The sequence below is a fragment of the Bubalus kerabau genome, chromosome 4 (genome assembly GCF_029407905.1).
Source record: "Bubalus kerabau isolate K-KA32 ecotype Philippines breed swamp buffalo chromosome 4, PCC_UOA_SB_1v2, whole genome shotgun sequence".
Classification (NCBI taxonomy): domain Eukaryota; kingdom Metazoa; phylum Chordata; class Mammalia; order Artiodactyla; family Bovidae; genus Bubalus; species Bubalus kerabau.
The window spans coordinates 117,566,245-117,591,493 of record NC_073627.1 but is presented as its reverse complement, the minus strand read 5'-3'; the positions used below and the strand labels follow the sequence as shown (position 1 = coordinate 117,591,493).

Sequence of the window (25,249 nt, the reverse complement as noted above, 5' to 3'; positions counted from 1 at the left end):
TCACTGCAGATGGTGATTGCAGCCATGAAATTGAAAGACGCTTACTCCTTGGAAGGAAAGTTATGACCAACCTAGATAGCATATTGAAAAGCAGAGACATTACTTTGCCAACAAAGGTTTGTCTAGTCAAGGCTATGGTTTTTCCTGTGGTCATGTATGGATGTGAGAGTTGGACTGTGAAGAAAGCTGAGCGCCAAAAAATTGATGCTTTTGAACTGTGGTGTTGGAGAAGACTCTTGAGAGTCCCTTGGACTGCAAGGAGATCCAACCAGTCCATTCTGAAGGAGGTCAGCCCTAGGATTTGTTTGGAAGGAATGATGCTAAAGCTGAAACTCCAGTATTTTGACCACTTCATGCGAATTGTTGATTCATTGGAAAAGACTCTGATGCTGGGAGGGATTGGGGGCAGGAGGAGAAGGGGATGACAGAGGATGAGATAGCTGGATGGCATCACTGACTCGATGGACGTGAGTCTGAGTGAACTCCGGGAGTTCGTAATGGACAGGGAGGCCTGGTGTGCTGTGATTCATGGGGTCGCAAAGAGTCGGACACGACTGAGTGACTGAACTAAACTGAACTATATGCTAAATCCTGTTCCAGAACCTGGGAATATACAGTTAACAAAACCTTTATTTTTGAGATAGACAGGGATGGTGAGATGGTTCTAGATGATGGAATTGAGTGCAGACTTAGCAGCAGCAGCAGCAGCTTTAATAAGCTTGTTTTTCCTCTCTTGGAGTACACACATCATTTAACCAAGTCTGTCTGTCTTTCTCTGTAGAAAACAACCATTACAAATTGGACTCCATAACTTCTGTGTCACCAGTGCAACAGAACCATGCCTCTGAGACACAGAAATGGATATTCTGAATAGATAAACAAATGTGATATACACATACAATGGAATATTATTCAGCCTTAAAAAGGAAGGAATTCCTGTACCATGCTACATCATGGATGAACCTTGAGGACAATATGCTAGATGCAATGCTTAGTCATGAAAAGACAAATATTGAATGATTCTATTTATATGAGATGTCTAAAGTAGTCCAGTGCACAGAAAGAAAAAGTAGAATGATGGTTGCTAGAGCCTGGAAGACTGGGAAATGAGAAGTTGTGTAATGGGAATAAAGTTTAATTTTTGCAGGGTGAAAACATCCTAGGATTTGGTTGCACAAGTTTAAATATAGTTAATAATACTAAACTGTGGACTATAAAATGGCTAAGATGGTAAATGCTACATTGTGTGTATTTTACCACCATTTTTAAAAAAATAAGAAAAAAAATTCACACAAGCTCCATAGTGGGATTTGTCCTTTACTTTGTAATTTTTATTTTATTTTTCACAGCGCTGGGTCTCCATTGCTTTTCTCTAGTTGCAGAAATTGGGGACTAATCCCTGGTTGTGGTGCACAGGTTTTCATTGCAGCAGCTTCTTTTGTTGTGGAGCACAGGCTCTAGGGCATGTGAGCTTCAGCAGTTGTGGCTCCCAAGCTCTAGAGCACAGGCTCAATAGCTGTGGTGCTTAGGCTCTGTTGCTCCATGGCATGTGGCATTTTCCCAGACCAGGGATTGAAACTGTGCCTCCTGCCTTGACAGGCCAGTTCAGCTGGGTTCAGCTTTTGCATGGAATCATGGCTTTTTTAGGGGTTGGGGTAACAATGGACTTCCCTGGAAACTCTTCTTGGCACCAGAACCTTTAGCATGTTCCTTTTTTGGTGGTAGCCCAATGCTATTTTTCATTCTTTTCCCACAAGTTTTGGCATTTCCATATCTCTGGGGAAAAGGTCCCTAAGTTGTTTATGGCATGGATAAACTTTGAGACTATTTCAGAATTACACAATTGAGAGAAGTGAGAAGTGGTCATTTTGTTTGCCTTAAAAGTTTCATTCTTTTCCTGGTTTTGTAAGCACGTGCCTCTCTGTGAGAGCCCTCTGGTCTGTTTTGACTTTTACTGCTTGCAGGGCACAGACAGGTGCCTTCCCTGGCCCTGGTTCTCCTGCAGTTTCCCAGCTGGCATTTAGTTTCCAGCCCTGGCCTGATGTGGAGTGATCCTCTGCTATTTGCTGGCTCTGGATCTTGAAGCCCACCCAGATTGGATAAGAGTCAGGTATCCAGGGGTTGCAGATATGCTGTGTGTTTTGATTGGAGAGATCAGCCTGGTGAACTGGATGATTATTCTTCTTTTTTTTTTTTTCCTATTTCTCTGAGCTCGATCAAGTGTAGTTACAAAGGTCTGTGGTGAAACCTTATCATCATTGCTCAGAACTGATCAGCCTTTCATACACGCACACCCCTAGCCCACTCTCACTTATCCATCAGTGAATCCTCAGTTATTCACTGTCACCTTTATACACACACACACACAACCCTTATTTTAAATTATTCTTTTGCTTTTCAGTACTACTGAGATCATATGTCAGGTAGACTAAGAGGTCTTCTGAGGCTCAGATTTGGCTATTTTCATCATTAATCCTCTTCAGTAAGAGCAGATCTCTGAGAATGGGTTGTTCTTTATTCTCCCACTTCTCCCTAAACTATGTGTGGGCATCATATAGAATTTTCTTTCCAGGCAAACTCAAAGCTTGGTGGGGTAAATGACTATAAACAAGTGACATTCTCTCCTCACTTTACCTATTGTGGACTTGGAGCTTCTTGTAAATAGTCTTTTTTTTTTAATTATGTACTTTATTTAAAAAAATTAATTTTATTTATTTATTTATTTTTGGCTATTCTGGGTCTTTGTTGCTGTGCAGGCTTTTCTCTAGTTGCAGAGAGCTGGAACTATTCTCTTGTTGCAGAACACGGGCTTTAGGGTGTGTGGGCTTCAGTAGTTTTGGCATATGGGCTGTGCAGTCCTGGTTCCCAGGGTCTAGAGCACAGGCTCAATAGTTGTGGTACATGGGCTTAATTGCTTCACGACATATGGGATGTTCCTAGACCAGTGATGGAACCTGTGTATCCTGCATTAGCAGGCAGATTCTTTACCACTGAGCCACTAAAAGTGAAAAAGTGAAAGTGTTAGTTGCTCAGTCGTGTCCGACTCTTTGTGGCCCCATGGACTGCAGCCCACCAGGCTACTGAACCACTGCTGCTGCTGCTAAGTCGCTTCAGTCGTGTCTGACTCTGTGCGACCCCATAGACGGCAGCCCACCAGGCTCCCCTGTCCCTGGGATTCTCCAGGCAAGAACACTGGAGTGGGTTGCCATATCCTTCTCCAATGCATGAAAGTGAAAAGTGAAAGTGAAGTCGCTCAGTCGTATCCGACTCTTAGCGACCCCATGGACTGCAGCCTACCAGGCTCCTCCGTCCATGGGATTTTCCAGGCAAGAGTACTGGAGTGGGTTGCCATTGCCGTCTCCGACTGAGCCACTAGGAAAGCCCAAATAGTCATTTTTGACATCAGCAAACCACCTGTCCCAGGGTGGAATCATTTTTATCTGTCAGGAATTTGTGCTTTTTGTAGCAGGAGTGCTAGTAACCTTGGAGAAAATGTATTCTTGGGATTATTTCCTTGTCCTGAGAGTTTAACATTCTCTTTATCTTCCTTGGGCTGTGGGATAGGAGGATGGCTCAGGTTGCCCACACAAACCAAAGGAATTTAGGTCCAGGCAAAATTTGTGTGATTAGAAGATGATAGAGCCTGAAAATCATATGCCATTTTGGAATGTCTAGAAGGTTCTTTCCTTTCTCACTGATTTCTCTCATTTGCTGCTGAAAAGAACAGGATATGGTAATTGTAGATGCTCTAGAAATATCAGCAGGGAAGCCAGAAGAGTAATGAAAGTAACCAAGAGTCAGAAAAAGTAGTTTCACTGCTGACTGCACATTCTCCTGGCCTCAGGCAAGTTAGGTCAGTTTTCTTATCTGTAAAGCAAATGGCCACTGTTTGCTGGCTGCTTCTTTCTAAAGGTTGTGAATGTGCTTGGAGTTAGAGATTCCTTTGACAATCTGATGAAAGCTATAGATAAGTGACTCAGAAACTCACAGTGGAAACCTGACCTGCTGGGCACTCAGGCTTACTGGGCAATTTAAGCTCTGTCTAAAAATGACTGCCCACCCTTCGCCTTAACAGACCATTGCCAAATTAGAATGCAACCTACTATTACCAGATTCTGTTTTTTGCTTGCTTGTTTGTTTAAACTTTGCTCCTTGTTAAGGAAAATGTGGATGTATAGATTTTTTGTTGAACATGAAACCTCTGGGTTTTTACATTTTTCTAGTTGCTTCAAAGATTTTTGAAAACACTTATGGGCTGAACAAAACACATTCATGGCCTGATTTCTTCCTTTGGTTAGAAACATGTCTGTATTTTGTTTTCCACTATGGTTAAACCCAAATTATTTATGGGTTTATTTTTGGACTTTTCTCCCTTTCTGCCCGTGCCACTTCCTCAAATATTTTTTTAGTGGATTTATTGAGATATATTCACATATCATATAATTCACACATTTAAAGTATACAATTTAATGAGATTTTTTTTTTTTATCTTCACAGAGTTGTGCATCCATCACCACAGTCAATTTTAGAACATACCCACCATCTCTCATCCTCCTTAGCTGTCCCTCCATCTCCATCCGCCACAGGCAACCACTGGTGTACTTTCTTTCTCTATGGATTTGCCTATTCTGGGCATTTTATATAAATAGACTCATACAATGTATATGCCTTTGTGACTGATTTCTTTCACTTCGCATAACATTTTCATGGTTCATCCATGTTGTAGCATGTAACGGTACTTCTTTGTATTGCTGAATACAATTTCATTGTGTGGATATATCATGTTTTATTTGTCCATTCATCTATTGATGGATATTTTGTTGTTTTTGCTTTTTTTTTTGGTCTATACTGCTATGAACATTTGTGTACAGGGTTTTGTGTGGACATTTGTTTTCATTTCTCTTGGGTAGATACTTAGAAATGGACTAGCGGGATCATATGGTAATTCTATGTTTAGCCATTTGAGGGACCTCCGGACTGTTTTCCACAGCGCCTGTACAGCTTTCCATGCCCACCAGCAATCTATGAGAGTTCCAATTTCTCCCCATCTTTGCCAATACTTTGTATTGTCTGAGTTTTTGATTATAGCCATCCTAGTAGGTGTGAAGAGGTATCTCACTGTGATTTAGATTTGCATTTAAATGATTAATGATGTGAAAAATCTTCCTGTGTTCCCTGGTCAGTTGTATATCTTCTTTGGAGAACAGCATATTCAGACCCTTGTGTAGCACTTATTTTCAATAGAGCTCTTGAGATTTTCTCTTGAGAAATGCATGTATTCATATCCATGCAAAAGTTGTTATACAATTTCTAGGGGTTCATGACCCTCTTGATATCTCTCTCTGGGTCTAAGGATACCCACAGAGATTGGGGTATGAAGCAGAGATTTTTCTGGGCACTTCATGTGCTTTATGTCACTCTTATATCTGCTAAGGACCTTATGGGATTTGTGTGAGGATCAGATCTTCAGGAAAGTGATTTGTAAACCCCAAATCACTATTCAGCTTCAGGGATTGGTACTTGTGCAAGTTCTGAGGGTAAATGATGGTGAAATGAAGTCATTAAAGGTGTGGACTTGAATCTGACTGCCTGTGTTTGAAGCCTGGTGTCATTTTTATGAACTATTGTGTTCTTGTTTAAATTACTCAACCTCTCTGACTCAGTGTCCTCTTTTGTAAAATGGAGATAATAACTGCAACTACTTCCCACATGCTCTGGGGCAGAGTTAATATAAACAAAGTGCTTTGCCTTGTGCAAGTGGGTACATAGAGAGTGCTGAAAAAATTGTTAACTTGCTGCTGTGGACTAAATGTTTGTGTCCCCCCAAAGTTCATATATTGAAGCTCCAATCTACAATGTGATAGTATTTGGAGGTGGAACCTTTGGGAAATAATTAGGTCTTCAGAGTGGAGCTCTCATGAATGGGACTAGTGCTCTTACAAGAAGAGACACAATTGAATGCTTTCTCTGCCATGTGAAATTATAGTAAGCAGGTGGCTATTGTAAATAAGAAGAGGGTTCCCACCAGAACCCAACCATGAGGGCAGGGCACCCCGATCTTGGACTTCCAGCCTGTAGAATGTTGAGAAATAAATATTTGTAGTGTGAGCCATCCAGCCTATGGTATTCTGTTATAGTAACCCAAGTAAGATACCTGCTATTTATATTATCTTAGGGCTTTCCAGGTGGCATTAGTTGCAAAGAACCTGTGTGGCAATGCAGGAAACCATAGAGACTCAGGTTCAATCCCTGGGTTGGGAAAATTCCCGGGAGGAGGAAATGGCAACCCACTCCCATATTCTTGCCTGGGAAATCCCGTGGACGGAGGAGTCTGGTGAGCTACAGTCCATAGGGTCACAAGAGTGGGACATGACTGAAGTGACTTAGCACATAAGCATATAGAACAGAATGGGCTTCCCAGGTGGTTCAGTGGTAAAGAATTCATCTGCCAATGCAGGAGACCCGGGTTCTATCCCTGTGTTGGGAAGATCCTCTGGAGAAGGAAATGGCAACCCTTTCTAGTATTCTTGCCTGGGAAACTCAGGAGGAGTTCCCAGAGGAACCTGGTGGGCAGCCTGTAGTCCATGGAGCCACAAAGGAGTTACAGACCAAAGTTACATGACTCACAGACCAAACAACAACAACGTAGAACAGCACAGGTTATTAGCTTATAGTGGAGCAGGTTGGCCTTTGAATATGAGAACACCTTTCTTCTTCCTGGAGGAAATAGATATCCTCTGTTGATATTTTAAAGAGCTAAGAGTTTTGTTTTGTTTTTTTTTTTTTTTCCTGTAAACTGAATCTTGTTATCTTAGGAAAGAGAATTTTCCTCCCAGAAGGATTTCAGTCCAGAGGGTCCTTTACAGATCCTTGGCCTGGATCAGTTAATCCTGACTGAACTTTGTCACCTCTGTTAGTGTCTGTTTAAAGTGATTTAAAACAAACAAATAAAAACCAACCCCCCCCCCCCCCCCCCAATTTTTGTCCTTATCTGGCCTAGAGAAACTCAGATTCCAAGTAGTCAGTATTGTTCTGTGATCAGGTCGAGTGAGTAGATCTTGCTGGATTAAAACAAAGAAAGTCCAAAGTCTTAAGATTTAAACTCTTTATAGTATTAGCTAGAGTCTTTAGGGCAGTCTTTTCTTTTTTTGCTACACCACACAGCTTGTGGGATCGTAGTTCCCTGACCAGGGATTGAACACAGGACATAGCAGTGACAGTGTGGAGTCTTAACCACTGGAATGCCAGGGAATTCCCTGGGACAGTGTTAAGAAAGCCAGACTAGGAGGGAGTCAGTGACTTGGCAGAAGACTTTACAAATTTGATCTTTGTTCTTGGATGAGATAAAGAGGCAAGCCTCTCAGGCTCATGTTTTGGTCTCTTGAGCTGCTAATAGCCACTACTTGCAGAATAGCCACTATTTCCAAGAGAAATCACATTTTGAGAAGCAGCTCTTTTAGTGGAGATATTTCAGCTGGAAAGTGCATCTTGCTGGCTGGTGTTTGGGTTCAGCAAATACTGAGTGTGAAAAGCAGAGTGATAGATGAAGGAATAGGAGCCACTTACCCAGAAGGAGACATCTGAAGTCCTTCTCTGTGGGGTCTCCTTGATGTCAGAGTCCTTCATTTCAGTTTAACTGAAGGGACAAGCTCTGTAAATTTCAGCCCAGGAGAGAGTTTCTAAGAATTACTGGAATCCCAATATATTGTCAGTGTTGTTTTCTAACCCACAGACAGTGATTTGTGTGTGTGTGTGTGTGTCTGTGTGTGTATGTATGGTGCATGGGTTTTGTTAAAGAAAAATTTTTCATGACATTTGTTAAAAAGAACAAGGAAGACCAGTGAAGAAAAAATGATTGCAATGGGAGTTTTCAGGAGGCAAGAGAGATAGGGCTTAACTCCAAATACAAGGGAAGTGGAGATTTATTGGCAAGGAGCAGGATACCATCAGTGAATGGAGAGGGTTAAGAGGAAACATCAAGGCTAGGGGATTCTTATTAGACCACTCAACCGGAGTCTTGCTGAAGGTGGGCCAGAGTAGAGTGATCAGATACCAAGCATGGAGGATTTTTGCTAAATTAACTCAGCTGGATTCTGAAAATTGACTAAGTGAGCTAATGAGAGAGCCCAAGTTTGGGGCCTAGTTAGAAAGAGGACTCAAGTCAGAAAGAGCCTGACCCAAGTTTGGTTAGGAAAGAGAGTTTTCCTCAGCTTGTAGCTAGAAGTGGCTAAGGTAGAACATTCTTCTTTTTAATACAATCACAAAATATGTGATCATTTGAGTGATACCTTCTTTAAAGAAGAAAGTTGCTTTTCTTTTGTTTAATCACTTTTTTAGAATTGTCTTTTTAGGTCATTTCAAGGTCTCTTCCTTATGAATAGAATATATTTTTTCTCATCTTAAATTAGCAGAAGAAATTAGATATGGAAGAAATGTCTTAATAATCAGTACCCAGTGGAAATGAAAACCTGTTGCATAGTTTGGCTTTCAATGACTTAGAAAAAGGCATTGTGCAATAACTGTGTTCCCCTTTCCTTCCTGAAGTGCATTGAAAGTACAGTCAGTCTCTAAACAACAATTTGGGAACTTTGAAAATCAAATATAACAACCAGAAAGACAAGTTGGGAACTTTTTTCCTAGCAAATGATATTTCATATCTGCCAACCTCTGTTGCTCACAGAATTCTTGGTACCCCTGACAGATTTCTGATTCTCAACTTCCTGGTCCAACCTCATTCCATTAAAACATCTTTTTCCTCCTTGAATTTTAGGGGAATTGTTTGTTCTGGATGTAATTTTTTTCTGAGAAAAAGAAACAAACAACCAATCTGATTTGTACCCTACCCTAAATCTTTCAGCTTAAATTCAGATAAAAATCTTAACAATTTCTATCTTTTAAGTTAAACATTTCAAAGACTTTAAAAACTAAGTTAAAAAATCCTAAAGATAAATGTAAAAATCTTGCATTAAGATGTAAGATTTAGGAGGTAATATTCTTAGTTGATAATGGGTGGAAGTCTCTTGGAAAAGAATATAAAATTGCATCCTGTGGAAACAAGTGTGTGATATCCTCAAAGGCGATCCTTGATTAAATATAATTAGGGGAACAATGGATAGTTTATTCCTTCTGGAGAGTCATATGAGCAGAAACGTTTTCCAACTGCTTATATGAGCAGAAAAGATTTTCTCCTTTCTTATCGGTTGTACTGCTGACATTTACACCATTTTCAAAATTACTTGTTAAAAAAAAAGTTACTGGGGCCTGGCTAACATGTTCCATGAAAGAGTAAAGACTTAGAGTCCAAAAACTAAGAGCAATCCAAGAACTATAACTAATGTTATAATTTTAACAATTGTAACATTACGTTGTGGTGGTTTAGTTGCTAAGTCATGTCCTAATCTTGGCGACCCCATGCACTGAGGCGCACCAAGCTCCTCTGTCCATGGGATTTCCCAGGCTAGAACACTGGAGTGGCTTGCCATTTCCTTCTCCAGGGGATCTTCCCAACCCAGGGGGTTGAACTCAGGTCTCCTGCATTGCAGGTGGATTCTTTACCACCTGAGCTATCTACTGCCTGTTACTGTAACATTACAGCAAATCTGTTTTTTTTTTTTTGGCTAAGTAGCAATTATGCACACAATTGTAAAATGTTTTCCTAAAGTGATTGTAATTAATTTTAAAAAATGTAAGTAGAGTACCTATTTCTAAGTGTAGCTAAAGAAATGCTGAGAAAAATGGACAGCGGGATAGCTGGATGGTTGGAAATTATTTTAACAACCCCTGGGGTGAATTACCCAGGAAGAACAGGATTTATCCAGTTTTCTGATAGAGATTTCTTACAGACTAGAGAAGGAAATACATTTACCTTACCCTTGCTCTCCACTTCCTTTCCTTTCATTATACCTTGCTCTGACTTGTCCACTTGCCTGAAGTCTCCAATTACACGTCACACAGTCTAGTCATCTGGGCACATATTTTTTTTTCGGTTAGTGTATTAGGGACATTCCTGGAAAGTCATATGATAGTTTCTCCATAGGTTGAACAGTGAGATACTCTTGGTGTTCCCCATCTTTCTTTCTTTCTTCTTCTTTTTTTTTTTTTTTTTTTGGCTGTGCCTCATGGCATGTGTGATCTTAGTTCCCTGACCAGGAATCAAATCCATGCTCCCTGCACTGCAAGAGTGGAGTCTTAACCACTGGACTGCCAGGGAAGTCCCCCCCACATATATTTTAAATTTGTTGGATCCTCTACTGAGAGAGCATTTCCTATGCTTTGTGGTTCACAGAAAAGATACTGTACTATGCTGATGTTGTATTGTAAAGAGCTAGTAATGAAAAGGGGCACTGTGATTAACCTGCCTTTCTGTCTGGTTAAGATGAACAAAGGAGAATGCTGAGATTTGCAGCCATCGCAGCTAAATGGAGATGTGGAGAGCATAGAGCATATTCTGAAGAGCATAGATAAGAGGGTCTGGAGCAGAATTACCAAGAAGGGAAAGTTTGCCACTCCACTGCTTGCCTCTGTCACAAGAAGAAGCATTTTCCTCAAGGCTGAGTCTTCCTCCTTGGCTGTTCATATTATTTTGTTTCCTGCTCCTCACCCCCCAAAGTCTCTAAAGTCATTTTTATTCTCTCTTCCATCTTCACTCTTTTATCTACATACATGGTTCCAACTTTCTTAATATAAAGTCAATCTCTCAACTTTGTTTATTAAACACAGTGCAAAAGAATGCTAGTGCTTGTATTCCATAGAACCTGCTCCATTCTGTAGAGGTGGTAATTGTATCTGTCTCACAGTTGTGAATAGTATTTAAAGCATTTAGCACAGCCCTTGACATATATGAGGGCTTCCCTGGTAGCTCAGACGGTAAAGCGTCTGCCTACAATGCGGGAGACCTGGGTTTGATCCCTGGGTTGGGAAGATCCCCTGGAGAAAGAAATGGCAAATCACTCCAGTATTCATGCCTGGAAAATCCCATGGACCAAGGAGCCTGGTGGGCTACAGGCCATCGGGTCGCAAAGAGTCGGACATGACTGAGCGACTTCACTTCACTTCACTTCACTTGACATATATGAAAGTCTACATAAGCATTGACTTTGCTTTATATTGTTGATCTAGTGGCTGTTTTATTTCTTTCTTCCAAGGATATCTTATACTAGCTGCCTTCTCTGTTTTACAATCTGCTTCCTGATTTTCTCTCAATCTGTGTATTTGTCATGGACAACAAAAATTGTCCTTCTTACTTTCTTTTCATTATTAAACACTTCTCAGTATTTCTTTGAAAGTACCTACTTTTGTAATAATACAAACTTTAGAGAGAAAAATTTTCTCCCTTCTCAACTTCAGGTATCGTGTCATCCCGATTAATAACTCTCTGGTTTTTATTCCCTGAACTTTATTCTATACCCTATGCTTAGATGTTCCCAAAGATTCCTGGCTCTTTTATCTTCTCTGTTTTCTCCTCCCCAGTGACTTTGTGGCTTTTGTTGTACCTTAACATTGGTGTCTTCTGAATTCTTCTCCAGGCCTAAGACTCTACATTTCTAACCACCATTGAACTTCATCAGTCACCTTTCAAAACCTTTATCATCTTTTGGGGGCTTCCCTGGAAGTTCCATGGTTAAGACTCCAAGCTTCCAATTCAAGGCATGTAAGTTTGATCCCTAGTTGAGGGACTTAAGATCCTATATGATGTGCAGGGAAAAAAAAATCTTTGACATCTTTCAAGGACTTTTTAAAGTTTTGTGTTCTCCTTGAAGCCTCCCCCAAACACTGGCAGACAGCAGGGATTTCTACTTCCAAGAAGTCCCACAGCCTGCTCTTGTGCCATATTTGGTATTAATATCTATCAGTAAACATAAGTTCTTCTCTTTTGGTGTTAGTCTCTGGGACCCAATTTTATTTATTATTTTTATTAGAATTATATAATATGCCCATCAAAGTATTTTGAATGAATGAATGAATAAAGCTATTATTCTTGTAAGTATCAATGGAAGAGCAGGTAGACTGAACATATACTGCCTGAGTTCTGGAGGGCTTATCCTGTACTTACCATGCCTCAGTGATGTCTTTGGGAGGAACCATGTGGTAGGTACTAAAGTCAGATGTAAAGGTAAAAATAAATGCAGTCAAATGTATAGTTCAAAAATCTCCTGCGTTGCTCAGAAAGAGAAGTATGTGAAGATTTGATCTCTAACTGCTTTTTTCTCTATGTGGGAATTTTCTTCAGTTGAACACCAGATTAAATAGGTGATGTTGAAATACTGCAGTGCACTCACTGAGATGAGATGTGCAGACTCAGATGTGCACGTCGGACCTGAGACCAGCCAGGAAGCAGCAGATCCTGTCTCTCATTCACACTGAACCCTAGTGCCTATAAGTGGTCACTTTTAGAAAGTGATCTTTCATGTGTGGTACCCCTGGGGATTCCTCGGGATCTTTGACACCCTTTCAAATTTCCTCAAAGTCAAAATTATTTTTATACTGGTACATTATTTCCCTTTTCCACTCATTCTATCATAAGCATACAGTGGAGTTTTCCAGATGTTACATGACAAATCCATGATATCGAAAATGTTTATTAAAATACTATTTCCTTTTTCCAACTCCATGTCCCTGTTGGGTCAATTCTTTTTATGTACGTCAACCAAAACCACTTTGTAAAAGATTGAATGCAGAAGCAGATATAAGAATCCTGCTGTTTAAAGCCAGACAAAAATACAATGGTAAGCCAGACAAAAATGCAATGCTTTTCTCATAAACCTTTTAAAAAATACTTTTCATGAAAAATATTTATTTTAACATGTATTAGGTTGATTATAATTATTGATTTTTTAAATGAATTGATGGGGAAATACTTTAAAAAATCCCAGTTTTAATTTCTAATATGTAAATATTGGTAGCTGTATTCCACAAGTGAAAGTTCTGTGGAGGTCCTTGGTAAATTTAATGAATATGGACTTCTAACTCCCCAAAGTTTGAGAGCTGCTTCTCGTGGGCATGCTGTACTCCTGAATGTGGAATGGCATTGAAATTGCCCACATCTAAACATTTTATATCTTTTTTCTCACCTTTCTTCTTCTAGTCCTCTCTCATTCTTTTATTTTCCACTTAAAAAAATTGAAATATAGTTAATTTACAATGTGTTAGTTTCAAGTATACAGCAAAATGATTCAGTTATACATGCATATATATGTGTGTTCTTTTTCAGATTCTTTTTCATTATAGATGATTATAAGATATTGAATACAGTTTTCTGTGCTATACAGTAGATCCTTGTTATTTACCTATTTTATATATAATAGTGTGTATATATTAATTCCAAACTCCTAATTTATCTCTCTCTACCTCCCCTCACCCCCCATCACCCACTTCCGTAGCCATAAGTTTGTTTTCTGTGTCTGTTAGTCTATTTATGTTTTGTAAATAAATTCATTTGTATCATTTTTTTAGATTCCCCATATAAGTGATATAATATAATATTTGTCTTTCTCTGACTTACTTCACTCAATATGATAAGCCCTCTCTTACTCTTTTCTTTTAGCAAAGATTTTGAATTAAATATGTGGTATGTGTGGTATTTAAATATGTTAAATATATGATATGTATCTGCATGGAATTGCAAGCAGCAGTGTTCTTTCTGCCCTGTTACACTTTGCAAAGAACTACAGACACCAAAAATACACCGTTTTTTTCAGGCATGCGGTGGCAGTTCTGTTTGCCTTGTTCATGGTTGTTTATGGAGTTCTGTATTTGTCTGCTATTTTTACTTTTCAGAATTGGTGACTTTTAAGTACTAACACATTTGATTTAATTTTTTATTTTTTTTTATTTTTTTATTTTTAAACTTACATAACTGTATTAGTTTTGCCAAATATCAAAATGAATCCGCCACAGGTATTTAATGTATGTTGGAATCACTGTTTCTAAATTAAGTATTGGAGTTCCTAGCTAATGATTTCCTTTTGAAGAAATGGATTTACTTAAAGGCAAGATAGCATGGTCTGGGGGTAATACATCATCAGCCCTTCACCCAGTATGACTCCTAATGTGAGCAGGACAAGACAGTTGAGCGTGAGTGCCTTGACACTTGACACGGCGGTGTTCTGTACCTCAGTGAAGAAGGCTGCAGACACGCAGTGAAGAGGAGGAGGTTTCTGAGAAACTTTTCCAACAGTGTATTAGCATGTGTTTGGTTTTGATTTTATTTTTAGCTAAACATTAAAACACATTACAAATTAACAGCTCATACAACTCAGATTTAGTATTATTATTTGATTATTATAAAACGTATTATGTCCCTAGTTTTAAAAAAGACTCAAACTATGGTTTATATAATTTATTGGCATTTTTGCTGAATAGGTTTAAGTCAGATCATAGATTTTTAAAAAAGCAATGAAGCAATGTGTCAAAATTTAATGTTTTTGTAATAAAAATAGATATTATGTTCACTTAAAAAAAAAAAGAAAGTGAAACAAGTAATTTTCTTTGTATATAAACCTTACTATGGATAACATAAATGCCATTGCCTTTAGCCCATAATTCCTAGTAAAGGCTTTATTGTCTCAGAGGATGGTAGGTTTCCTAAAAGTCAACTATTTGAGTATAGCTCTGCTGATAGTAAAGCTTCAGTCCAAGAAACTTTTCTAGACTATGTTCACTTAGGTATAGTACTAGTAAAGTTTTGGATAATTTAAGAAGATATTTGTAGCATAAATAAAGACCATCCCTGTGTACCTGAACAAATTTGTGAACGTTTTGCTGAGTGGAAATTGGAGATTGAGTGTATCTAACTTGAAAACCTTCTTAGAGTGGTTCTACAGCAAATAGGCCCAGCATTCAGTTAAACTCTGTATTTCACTATCCAGGGATAGTTGTAAAAAATACTCATAAGGGAAGCCTCCCATTTCCTTTTCCCTACTTATCAAAATGATTTCATATGATCTGAAGTTATAAACATCTTGTTTGCAAGTTTAATTCCCTAAGGATAAGGCTGAGCATGTATGACAGCAGAGGAAAGGATGTCTTCTCATTGCCATTTAAAATTGTGTTTTTGGACTAACGTAAAGAGAGCTTTCACCAATTTGGGCTGTGGAGGGATGTATGACATTTTAGCTTGAACCTTTTATGATATACTCGACTAAGTAGGTCACTGTTGAGTTCTTCTAATTCCCCATTAGAGTCTGTGGAGAATTCATAAATGTTTTACTCATATACTCAGGAGTTTATGTAATCTAAATAGTCTTTATGAAGTTCTAAATGCTTTCGCTCAGTAAGGGAGTATATGAAAATGTCAGTAAAATTTCTCACCCAATCGGGAGAAGTGGCATTTTAGGGAATTGTGAGTTATTTAGTTGACATTCTATTAAAAATGTTACCATTAAAATAAGAAGAAAAATAAAAATAAATCATTACCATCAAAATAGTGCTTACCTTTGACTACCCAAAGAGAAGAAAACCTGTAAGGTTATTTAGTGTTCATGAAGAAGTACTCCTAAATGCGGCCTTCTGGAAAGATTATTTACTGGAAAGCTAGTGAGGTTAACTTGTGGCGGTGTGGTGAGCCACATCCTCGAGTTTGGGTTGTTTTAGATTTGGATGCCCTTTACCTATGACTGTTAATCTCAGATCAGGTGAGTCCCATAAGGTATCCCTCAGATTATGGACAAAACGCCGTGGGAGACCCTGAGCTGAGTCTCCCAGTAGATGGGCTGGCTTTGCATTGATGTATTTCCCCAGCCAACACATCCATCTGCCTGCCACTCAATTTGAGTGTGTCCTTGCTCCAAGGGAGGGGCTGTGTAGAGAAAATAAAAAATGTCAATCTGGAGTGTGAAAATATTTTGTCTATTTGATCCATTCTGGTGCTTCCCTGCATGGTGTAGATTCCATGATAAATAAGCTAATGCCTGTCCTGAAGTAGACTGTAATAATGCTGAGAAGAAAACAACTGAATAGGTGCAAGTAAGTGTTGTGTGTATAGAAACATAATATAATAGAAAGTAGTCAATTTAACCTGGAAAAAGTATGTTTTAAATGTTTAATTTTTTTTTTAAGTATGAGAAAGTTAAAAAAAATTACTTGTTAGCTGTGTGCCCTTCAGCCCCTAATCACACAGTCCCCTGGATATTAAAAAAGAAAAATCCATGAACATTTAGAAGAATTTTTTTTTTTTTAAATCAAGAAGTGCCTCTAAGACTATTCCTTCTCAGAGATTCCCCTGAGAAAGAATCTGTTATCTGGAAACCCTAAAAAGCCCCAGTGAAGAAATACTTTCCGTGACATCAGGAATTAATTCATGTATAGCTACCATTAGAGGATTAGTCTTGGACATTTCTTTGCTGTTCACCACCCTCACCCCAGTCCTGGGCACGTAAAATATATTAGGGTGAGGCAAACTTTGTGCCAACACAGCCTAAGACCGGCACTATTTTCCTTCTTTTCTGTCTGCCTTTCCCTTCCCTAAATAACGCCCACAATGAAAACACAACCTCACTAACGCAGTATATAAAAAATACCCAGTCTATAAAGACTACCACGCTTGCTGCAGAAATGGCACATTCTCTAATGTCAACAACAATGTGCTGCTCCAAGTGGCAAACACATGTCGATTATTTGCCCTGAATAGATGTGGGCTATTGAATCAGAACCAACAGACATATGGCTTCTAATGGTACTCTGCTGAACTGAACACGGGGGAACCTGTTCCATGGGTGCTGAAGTGTATATTGCAAAAGGCTACCATTATGAGGTAGGGACAAAAAAATAAAGTTCTAATTTGAGAATGGTTTTGAAACGCTTGCAAATTAAGCCTGCTTTTCTTTTCCTGTAGTTTTGAGATAAGATATGGGAGTTGCAGGAGGAAGGTTTCCATGTTCTTGTTAGGGCACAGGTTTCCTGTTTACACCCTTGGAGAGAAAATTGTATACATGAATTCTTGAAGTTCTATTTTAAGTGTGTTCGTTTTGTTGCTCATTCTGTAATCACTGGGTTGGGCCCTGGGGCAACAGCAATGACTGGCTAGGGGCCTGTTAGGAACTGGAGTCTGGTGGGGAAAAATGGACCCATAAAAATCATTCTTTGTAATATGAGAGGTCCTAGGAGGGAGACTTGGAGCTCACCAAAGTGTTTTTCTATGAAAAAAATACACCAATGTTAAGTTCCCATGCTACCAACCGAAAAGCTAATTTTTACCTCTGATATTACCAATAATAATAACTAAGCTTTATTGAGCCTTAATACGTCCCAAGGAGAAATCTAAGCTTTTAATTCCTCTCAATAGCACAGTAAGGTATTACTATTATTGTTATCTCCATTTTTAATTGATGAGCAAACAGGTATGAAGAAAAGTAATTTGCCCAGATAGTTCTACTAGTGTTGGCTGTCTAGGCTTTTAAAAGAAGGGAATATTTGAGCCTAGCTTGCTTAATTTAAATACACAGTCCCCTGAATTAAGTTCTCTTTTTGGAGCTATTTTTAATAGTTGTTACACATGAGGTTTAATGGTATCAATTTGGTATCCATTTCCTTCTTTTTATTCTGAGTTTCTTCAGAGTAAGAACTTTGTTTTATTTGCCATAGGATTCCCAGCATGCCACATGGAGGCCTATTCTAAAATGTTTGTTGAATGAATTCAGATATTTTGAAATTTAGCCAATAACATGCTATGCTTATACAATGTGTAGCAAATTCTCCCTTAAAGAAAGCGGTAAACTGGGGCAAGCTTGAATGACCAGAAGTTGAGTTCATTTGGGAATAGCAGAGGAATTGCAATTGGGGAAATGCATGCTGTCACCAGCTACAGGTGAATCTGTTGAGGGTTTGGGACAGGGAGTGCAAAGAAGTGGGCATCCAGTCAGAGTCCAAGCAGTCAATTCATTGTCTTGAGGATGGGAGAGACTGTTGGTGGATGGTTATTGGTCAGGAAGTAAGTCTCATTTCCTGTGAATCGGGCATTTATCTTGTGAATCGGGAAATCAGTTTTTCAGTTAAGGTCCCTTCTGAGGGCGCATGTGCAGTATTCCCCATTGCATATCCTTCAGATTAGTTTTAGATTGAACTTCTTTCATAGAATCTTGCTGAGATTACAGCCCTCCTCTGACATTCTTTCCAGCTTCCTGTCAAATCTTAGCCAGAGTGGGACTTTATAAGTGAGATTTTTGAAGTTTAAGAGCTTCATATTCACTCTATAGGGTTACAGTGCAAGATTTAAAAGTGACTTTTGGAAGAATTAAGATAATGCTTCAGCTATATCTTTATTTCCTTGGTAGAGTTTTATGCATTTAGGGATCTTACATTTAAATGAGATTATGGACCAATTAACTTTGGGAATATTTTTGTATTCAAATTATTTTTGTCTATATGTCTGTAATAGAAGCCAATGAACGCTTAGGCTGTTTGGGGTTGGTCTTGGCATTTTAATTTGTGTCTATTATAATTAAACATATATTGCCTACCTGGCCTACTGTGGTTATACTGAGTTCTCATTTCATTAGGCTACAAAAATAATGACATTTTTCTATTCAGTCCCAGAAATCTTGGATTGAAGGAGTGTTCAACAAGAGAGAATGTAACAAAATCATACCCAGCTCTAAAGACCCTCACAGGTATAATTTTTAATTACATTTTTCTTTTTAAACCTACAGTACTTGGAAGACTGTTTATTGAAATTTAGAGCTATGACTTTACCTTGGCAGAGCCACTGTTGGTATTGTGGTGAATTTTACTCTTGCTTTATCTTTAATACACTTGTTTGTCTAGTGGAAGGATAGATACCAGGGAGGCATCTAGTACTACATCTATTCCACGTGGGTTTGGATAATTTATAACTTTTGAGTATTGGATATTTCAACATAGTGTGAATTCCTTATTCCCAGGTGTCTATGGAATATAGTAGCTGGGATATTTCAGGACTCCATGCTCAGATATAGAAACAGTTAATTGTTTCCTCCTGCAGGCTTTTTCCTTGAGCAGATAATGGGCAGCAGAATGAAATGACCTGAGTTTGACCACTCCGAGTTCTTGACAATCCTTTGAAAACTCTACTTGTAGAACAAAGTTTAAAACAGTAGCCAGTGAAAGATAAAGGAAGACAGGGCTGTGGAAAATTCCCCAGGGTAATGGATCCATGAAATTAAGGTTGGGTAGCATTGCCCTTAGGGAAAAGAATTAAAGGAAAATAGGAGAGCAGTGTTTTAATTAGGGGGACCATTCTATTTTTAGATTTCTGTTGGGCAATTAACCTTATATTCATTTGAAGTTTAGAAATCACAGTTGTATGTTCATGAAAGATAGCACCATGAGGTCACTGAAATTCTAGTTCTTTGGGGATGATGACTAAAATAGTGTTCTTTGCATTTGTTAAATATTTACTAGTCGCGCCCTCTTTGAATTACCTGTGGTTTATAAGCCCTGTGATTGGAAATCCTCATTTTACCTGCTTATGAAATGTTTATAGACTAAAAAATCATGGTAACCTTTTTTCCCTTCATCTTTTATGACATTTTGTAGTATGATGATGGATGCAGTGGAAGGCAGATTGAGTTCAGGTGACTCGCACTGCTCTGTAAATGGAAAATCATCTTCACAATCACTTTGAACTTCATGAAATGTGGTAAACTGTAGGTCATTTGGAGAAGGCAATGGCACCCCACTCCAGTACTCTTGCCTGGAAAATCCCATGGACGGAGGAGCCTGGTAGGCTCCAGTCCATGGGGTCGTTAAGAGTCGGGCACGACTGAGCCACTTCACTTTCAATTTTCACTTTCATGCACTGGAGAAGGAAATAGGAACCCACTCCAGTGTTCTTGCCTGGAGAATCCCAGGGACAGAGGAGCCTAGTGGGCTGCCGTCTATGGGGTCGCACAGAGTCGGACACGACTGAAGCGACTTAGCAGCAGCAGCAGCAGTAGGTCATTAGCCCACAGACTCAAGAAGAACATCAATGATCATAATTCCATGAATGGTCTAAGATGTACTACTTTTTATTGGAAGAAAGCAGTCTCTCTTTCTCTGTGATTGTAAAAAAAAGGTTAATGGATGGTTATGGCTGTTTCTCCTATGCCAGCCTTTTTTTTAGACCCTAGTAAAATTCTCAAAGCTGTAGCCTTCGTGCAATTTTCTTCCTTACAGTGCACAGCAAAAGAGTGATGGTTCATTATTTTAAACTTAGATAAAAGTTGATCTTTTCCTGATTCTTTTTTCCCTCCTAATAAGAAAAAAATCTGATGGACTTGATTACAGTGCTTTTTTTTTTTTTTCCCCTCATTTTGAACTTGTTGAGGGAACAAAAATTCTAAAAGGCTGGAACATTCATTTCTGAATAATTTAGAATGACTGATTTTATGAATACTATCTTTTATTCCATTATTTTAACTAGATTTCTTTTCTAGTTAGAATTTCTTCAGGACTTCCCTGGTGGTCCAGTGGTTACGAATCTGCCTTGTAATGTGGGGAACAGGGTGGGTTTGATCCCTGGGCAGGGAATTAAGATCCCACATGCTGCAGGGCAGCTAAGCCCTTGCGCCGTAACGGCTGAATTCATGCACTCTAGAGCCGGAGAAGCACAATTAGAGAGCCTGCTTGTTACAACAGAGGATCTGCCATGGTGCTAAGATTTAAAAATCTTATTTTTACAAAACAAACAAAAAATCTTCAGGCTTTAAAATGTAATCATTGATGACCATAAGGCTAACTCCCAAATCCAGGAGGCTTTTTTGAATCATAAAAAAGAGAGTAATAAAGATAACAATTATATTCATACCAAATGTTCCTTAATTTGACAGTGTTTAGGGTTTTAAAATTGTATATGTATATTTTCTTACTTAATTCTTAAGAATTTTGTTATCTTCATAGTATAATATTAGTAGCCAACATTATTATACAAACTGCAGTGTACCAGATATTGTAAGACACATTACATATATTATCACCCTTAATCCTTCTAATAATTGTATGGGTCAGATATTATTTTCAGATATGAGAACTGGGGCTTAGAAGAATTGTTAAATCATTGAGATTTAAATCCAGGTATTTTGGTTCCTAACTCTGTTCTGTTAATTAGATCATAGTTGATAAGGTGTAATTATATATGGTAAATGACATAGGGGAATATTTGGGAGGTAGTATATATGAATACTCAGTAATCCTGATTTCCAGACTATAGAAAACTAACAGATATTTATATATGAATTAAATTTGTTTTAAAACATATTAATAAACTAACAGTGGTTTTATTTGTTTTATTTAGATGCACTGCAGGATGTCAGGTCTGTCAGAATTTAATCAGGTAAGCCTTAGATAAAAAATTCTATGTTTATATATATCTCTGAGGTCACATCTCTCTTTTTGTATTGGTTAATATTCCTTTTGATGTGCATTTTACATATTACCTGAGGATATTTTCTTAATTTTCTTAAGTCTTGGGTTTTTTTTTGTGAAAACAGCTTTTTTGAAGTATGGTTGACATGAAATAACTGCACATGTTTAAAATATACAATTTGATGTTTGTTTTTGTTTTCTTTACTATTTCAATCACTTTTAAGTGTACAGTTCGGCAGTGTTAAGTATATTCGCACTGTTGTGTAATGTATTTTTAGAACTTTTTCCTTTTGTCCATCCATTCATCAGCTGATGTTGTTCAGAATTTTTAAATTTTGTTCATATATTCATCTGTTGATGTTTCTTCTAGCTCCTGCTTATTGTGAATAATGCTGCTATGAACATGGGTGCATAAGAGATTTTTAGTGTTTTCTTAAAGCATCCCCAAAATGATTCTAATGTGCAGCTAAGGGAGAGAACCTCTGAGAATGTTTTTAAACTTAGAAAACAACCCAGTGTTTGAAATCTAATATAAACCTCAATGTGAAGTTTTAAAACTGTTGATATATGTCATCTGTACATTACCCTAGAAACATGTAGAAACACTGAATCTGTTTTCTTTTTAAATTTTTCGACCATGACATGTAGAAACTTAGTTACCCAACCAGGGATTAAACCCATGCCCCCTGCAATGGAAGCATGGAGTCGTAACTAGTGGACCACCAGGGAAGTTCCCACTACCTGTATTTCCTATTCTAAAATTGTGTGTTTTCTATTTTAAATTGGTTTTTATGTCAAATTTAAGGTGTTACTGTGGACTATTGATTAGAGACCATCATGGGATAGATTATACTCGGACCGTCTCAGCTGCCAGCGGTAGTGAAGATGAACAGTGGTCTGTTGAAAAGCACACAACAAAAAGCCCTACAGATACCTTTGGCACGATTAACTTCCAACATGGAGAGCACATCCACCACTCCAAGGTTTGCTAATAACTCACATTATTTTGCTGGTTTCTAAACAGAGGATATAACCTCCAAATATATGTCCGAATAGAATTTCCAAGTGTAGATGATCAGATGACCAGATTTTATTGCAAAAGCGATCCATGTTGTTGACCTGTTGACAAAAATGACTTGGCTGTTTGCTTCATATTTGAGGCACAGTTCCCAGATGTGGCGTGGCCAGCTCTTTATTTGATTGACCTCTTTCAAGCCAGCTTTTATGCCTCCTGCGTAAGAGAATGGCTTATTACTCTTGAGGCAGTTGCCAAAGGGCTGCCCTTCCTTCCGGAATGCACAAAAGTTACTACCAAAGAACAGATTTCAGCAGAAGTGTGGCCATAGCAATTCCCAGTAACTTAGCTTGTAGCTCTTGATGCCTGATATGTCCCCATGAGAAATTCTTTTTGGAAAGGAAATGGGGGTGATTTCTTTCTGTACCCCCTGAATGATAGCGCTGGGCTTTCCAGGCCAGTTTTCCTCCTGTCTCTAACATGGTATTTTGCATGTGATTTGCATAGCTATTGACAAGTCAGCTGTCTCTGTTGAGCTTATTAACTACTCACTGCTTTTTTAGAGGCAGCTTTCCCTGGGGAAAATGCAGGGGACACTCGCCTCAGGAAAGCTCAGAATCAGCTGCGCCCTGGAGTGTCACCATCAGTTAAATGGCTTTGAAAGAATAATCCTTTTTTTTTTTTTTTTTTTTTTTTTTTTTCCCTTATGTTTTAACAAGTCTCAAGTTTATTTTTTCTTTTTTTTATATTGGAGGATCATTTCCTTACCATGTTGTATTGGTTTCTCTCATATAACAATTCAAATCAGCAACAGTTTTAATAGTGCCATAATAATAAGGTTTCATAATATAATTGTATAGTAGTCTACATGTCTGATTACTAATCCTCTTGCACCTAACTTTGTGCATTGACTTTTCCTTCAGTTGGCAAGAAAACTGTCTTTGGAAGCTGACTTTCACAGAACTCTTTATGTGATTTTTTCCCTTAAGTTTTTGTCTTCTTCCTTTTGTTTTATGTTGGTTCATAATCATCATCATATACTCATTTTTTTCAGTCCATTCAGCAGATCTTTATGGTTCGATCCCTTGGTGGGGAAGATCCCTGGAGAAGGAAATGGCAACCCACTCTAGTACTCTTGCCTGGAAAATCCCATGGACCGAGGAGCCTGATAGGCTGTAGTCCATGGGGTCGGGAAAAGTCGGACATGACTGAGCCACTTCACTTCACTTCATTTCATAGTCTGCTATGCCCCAAAGACCGTATGTTCTGTGTACTAACATTGCTTACAGTGTAGTGAGGGAAACAGGAAATGAACATATGATTACTACAGACAGTGTAGATGTTATGAAAGGGGAGTACAGGGTCCTTTGAGAGAATGAAAAGCAAACTCCTGTTTTTCTTGGGTTGGGTGTGTATGTCAGGGAAGCCATCTGAGAGTAGGGACGACTATGCTGAGATGGGAAAGGTGAGTGAGGCAGAAGGGTAACACCACTCTAGGCATGAGGAATAATTTGTACGAGGGCCAAGGGGGATTCGGGTATGTGTGGGAGAAGACTCTTGAGAGTCCCTTGGACTGCAAGGAAATCCAACCAGTCCATTCTGAAGGAGATCAGCCCTGGGATTTCTTTGGAAGGAATGATGCTGAAGCTGAAACTCCAGTACTTTGGCCACCTCATGCAAAGAGTTGACTCATTGGAAGAGACTCTGATGCTGGGATGGATTGGGGGCAGGAGGAGAAGGGGATGACAGAGGATGAGATGGCTGGATGGGATCACCGACTCGATGGACGTGAGTTTGAGTGAACTCCAGGAGTTGGTGATGGACAGGGAGGCTTGGTGTGCTGCGATTCATGGGGTCACAAAGAGTCGGACATGACTGAGCGGCTGAACTGAGGAAAACCGAAAGCATAGTCAGACAAATCTCCTGATCACTAATACGTTTTATGCTTAGCATTAGGCTCCTGTTACCTACTCTGTGCCTGAATTTATTTTATTTGACCTCTCAGAAGAGAAGCAGCTATCCTTATAACTTCAGCCTGGAATTGAACTTCAGTCTTAGGGTACATAGCAGGAGAGCTTGTGAGAGCTGGTTACTCATCCCTCTGGCTGCATTTGCCTTCCCAGTTGTTAGCCCTCCCACCTCCTTCCACAAAGGATTGGAGGTGAGTTATTTATAAAGGTGGAGAAGGAAATGGCACCGTATTCCAGTACTCTTGCCTGGAAAATCCCATGGACGGAGGAGCCTGGTGGGCTGCAGTCCATGGGAATGCGAAGAGTCGGACACGACTGAGCGACTTCACTTTCACTTTTCACTTTCATGCATTGGAGAAGGAAATGGCAACCCACTCCAGTGTTCTTGCCTGGAGAATCCCAGGGACGGGGGAGCCTGGTGGGCTCCCGTCTATGGGGTCTCACAGAGTTGGACATGACTGAAGCGACTTAGTAGTAGTAGTAGTTATAAAGGAGGAGGAGGGGAAGGTAAGAGTAGTTAACCCTTAGCGTCGCCTTTGGTTGGCTTTTGGAAGAAAAGACTCTGTTGCTGATAATTTAGTTAATGAAGGGTGTTTATCCTGAAATCTCAAGAAGTATCTTCTAGGACTAAAAGTACTTAACAGTTGAAAGAGAGTGCTACCTGGGAGAAGAGTTGGGATAGAAGGAGAACTAACCCAGAGCTGCTTCTCTTTATTTATTACTTGGAGCAACATAAACCATTGCACAAAGGTCCATTTGTATTTTCCCTGCTATTTGGATACATGATAAAGCCATGGTAACTCAGTTTCCTCACTTGTAAATTGAATCCTAGTTACCCTTAGATTCTTTCTACTATTCAATACATTCTGTGATGGCTTCACCATCCTCATGTTCAGAATTCCTAATATTTTAATTATGAAATAAAGGGATTATTTTTTAAGAATTT

General features: G+C 38.9%; 1 protein-coding gene and 1 non-coding gene across 2 annotated transcripts in view; one reads left to right on the top strand and one right to left on the bottom strand.

Moving 5' to 3' along the window:
* The window catches only part of TRPM6 (transient receptor potential cation channel subfamily M member 6), a 164,667-nt gene that overhangs the window by 45,093 nt on the left and 94,325 nt on the right, over nt 1-25,249 (top strand). The window contains 3 exon segments of the mRNA XM_055578315.1: nt 18,526-18,605; nt 21,248-21,286; nt 22,124-22,301. Of these exon segments, the coding sequence (XP_055434290.1) occupies nt 18,526-18,605; nt 21,248-21,286; nt 22,124-22,301 (297 nt within the window).
* LOC129651945 (small nucleolar RNA U2-19) lies at nt 2,396-2,475 on the bottom strand. Its single transcript, XR_008714435.1, has one exon. It is a non-coding gene; the product is annotated as a small nucleolar RNA U2-19 (small nucleolar RNA).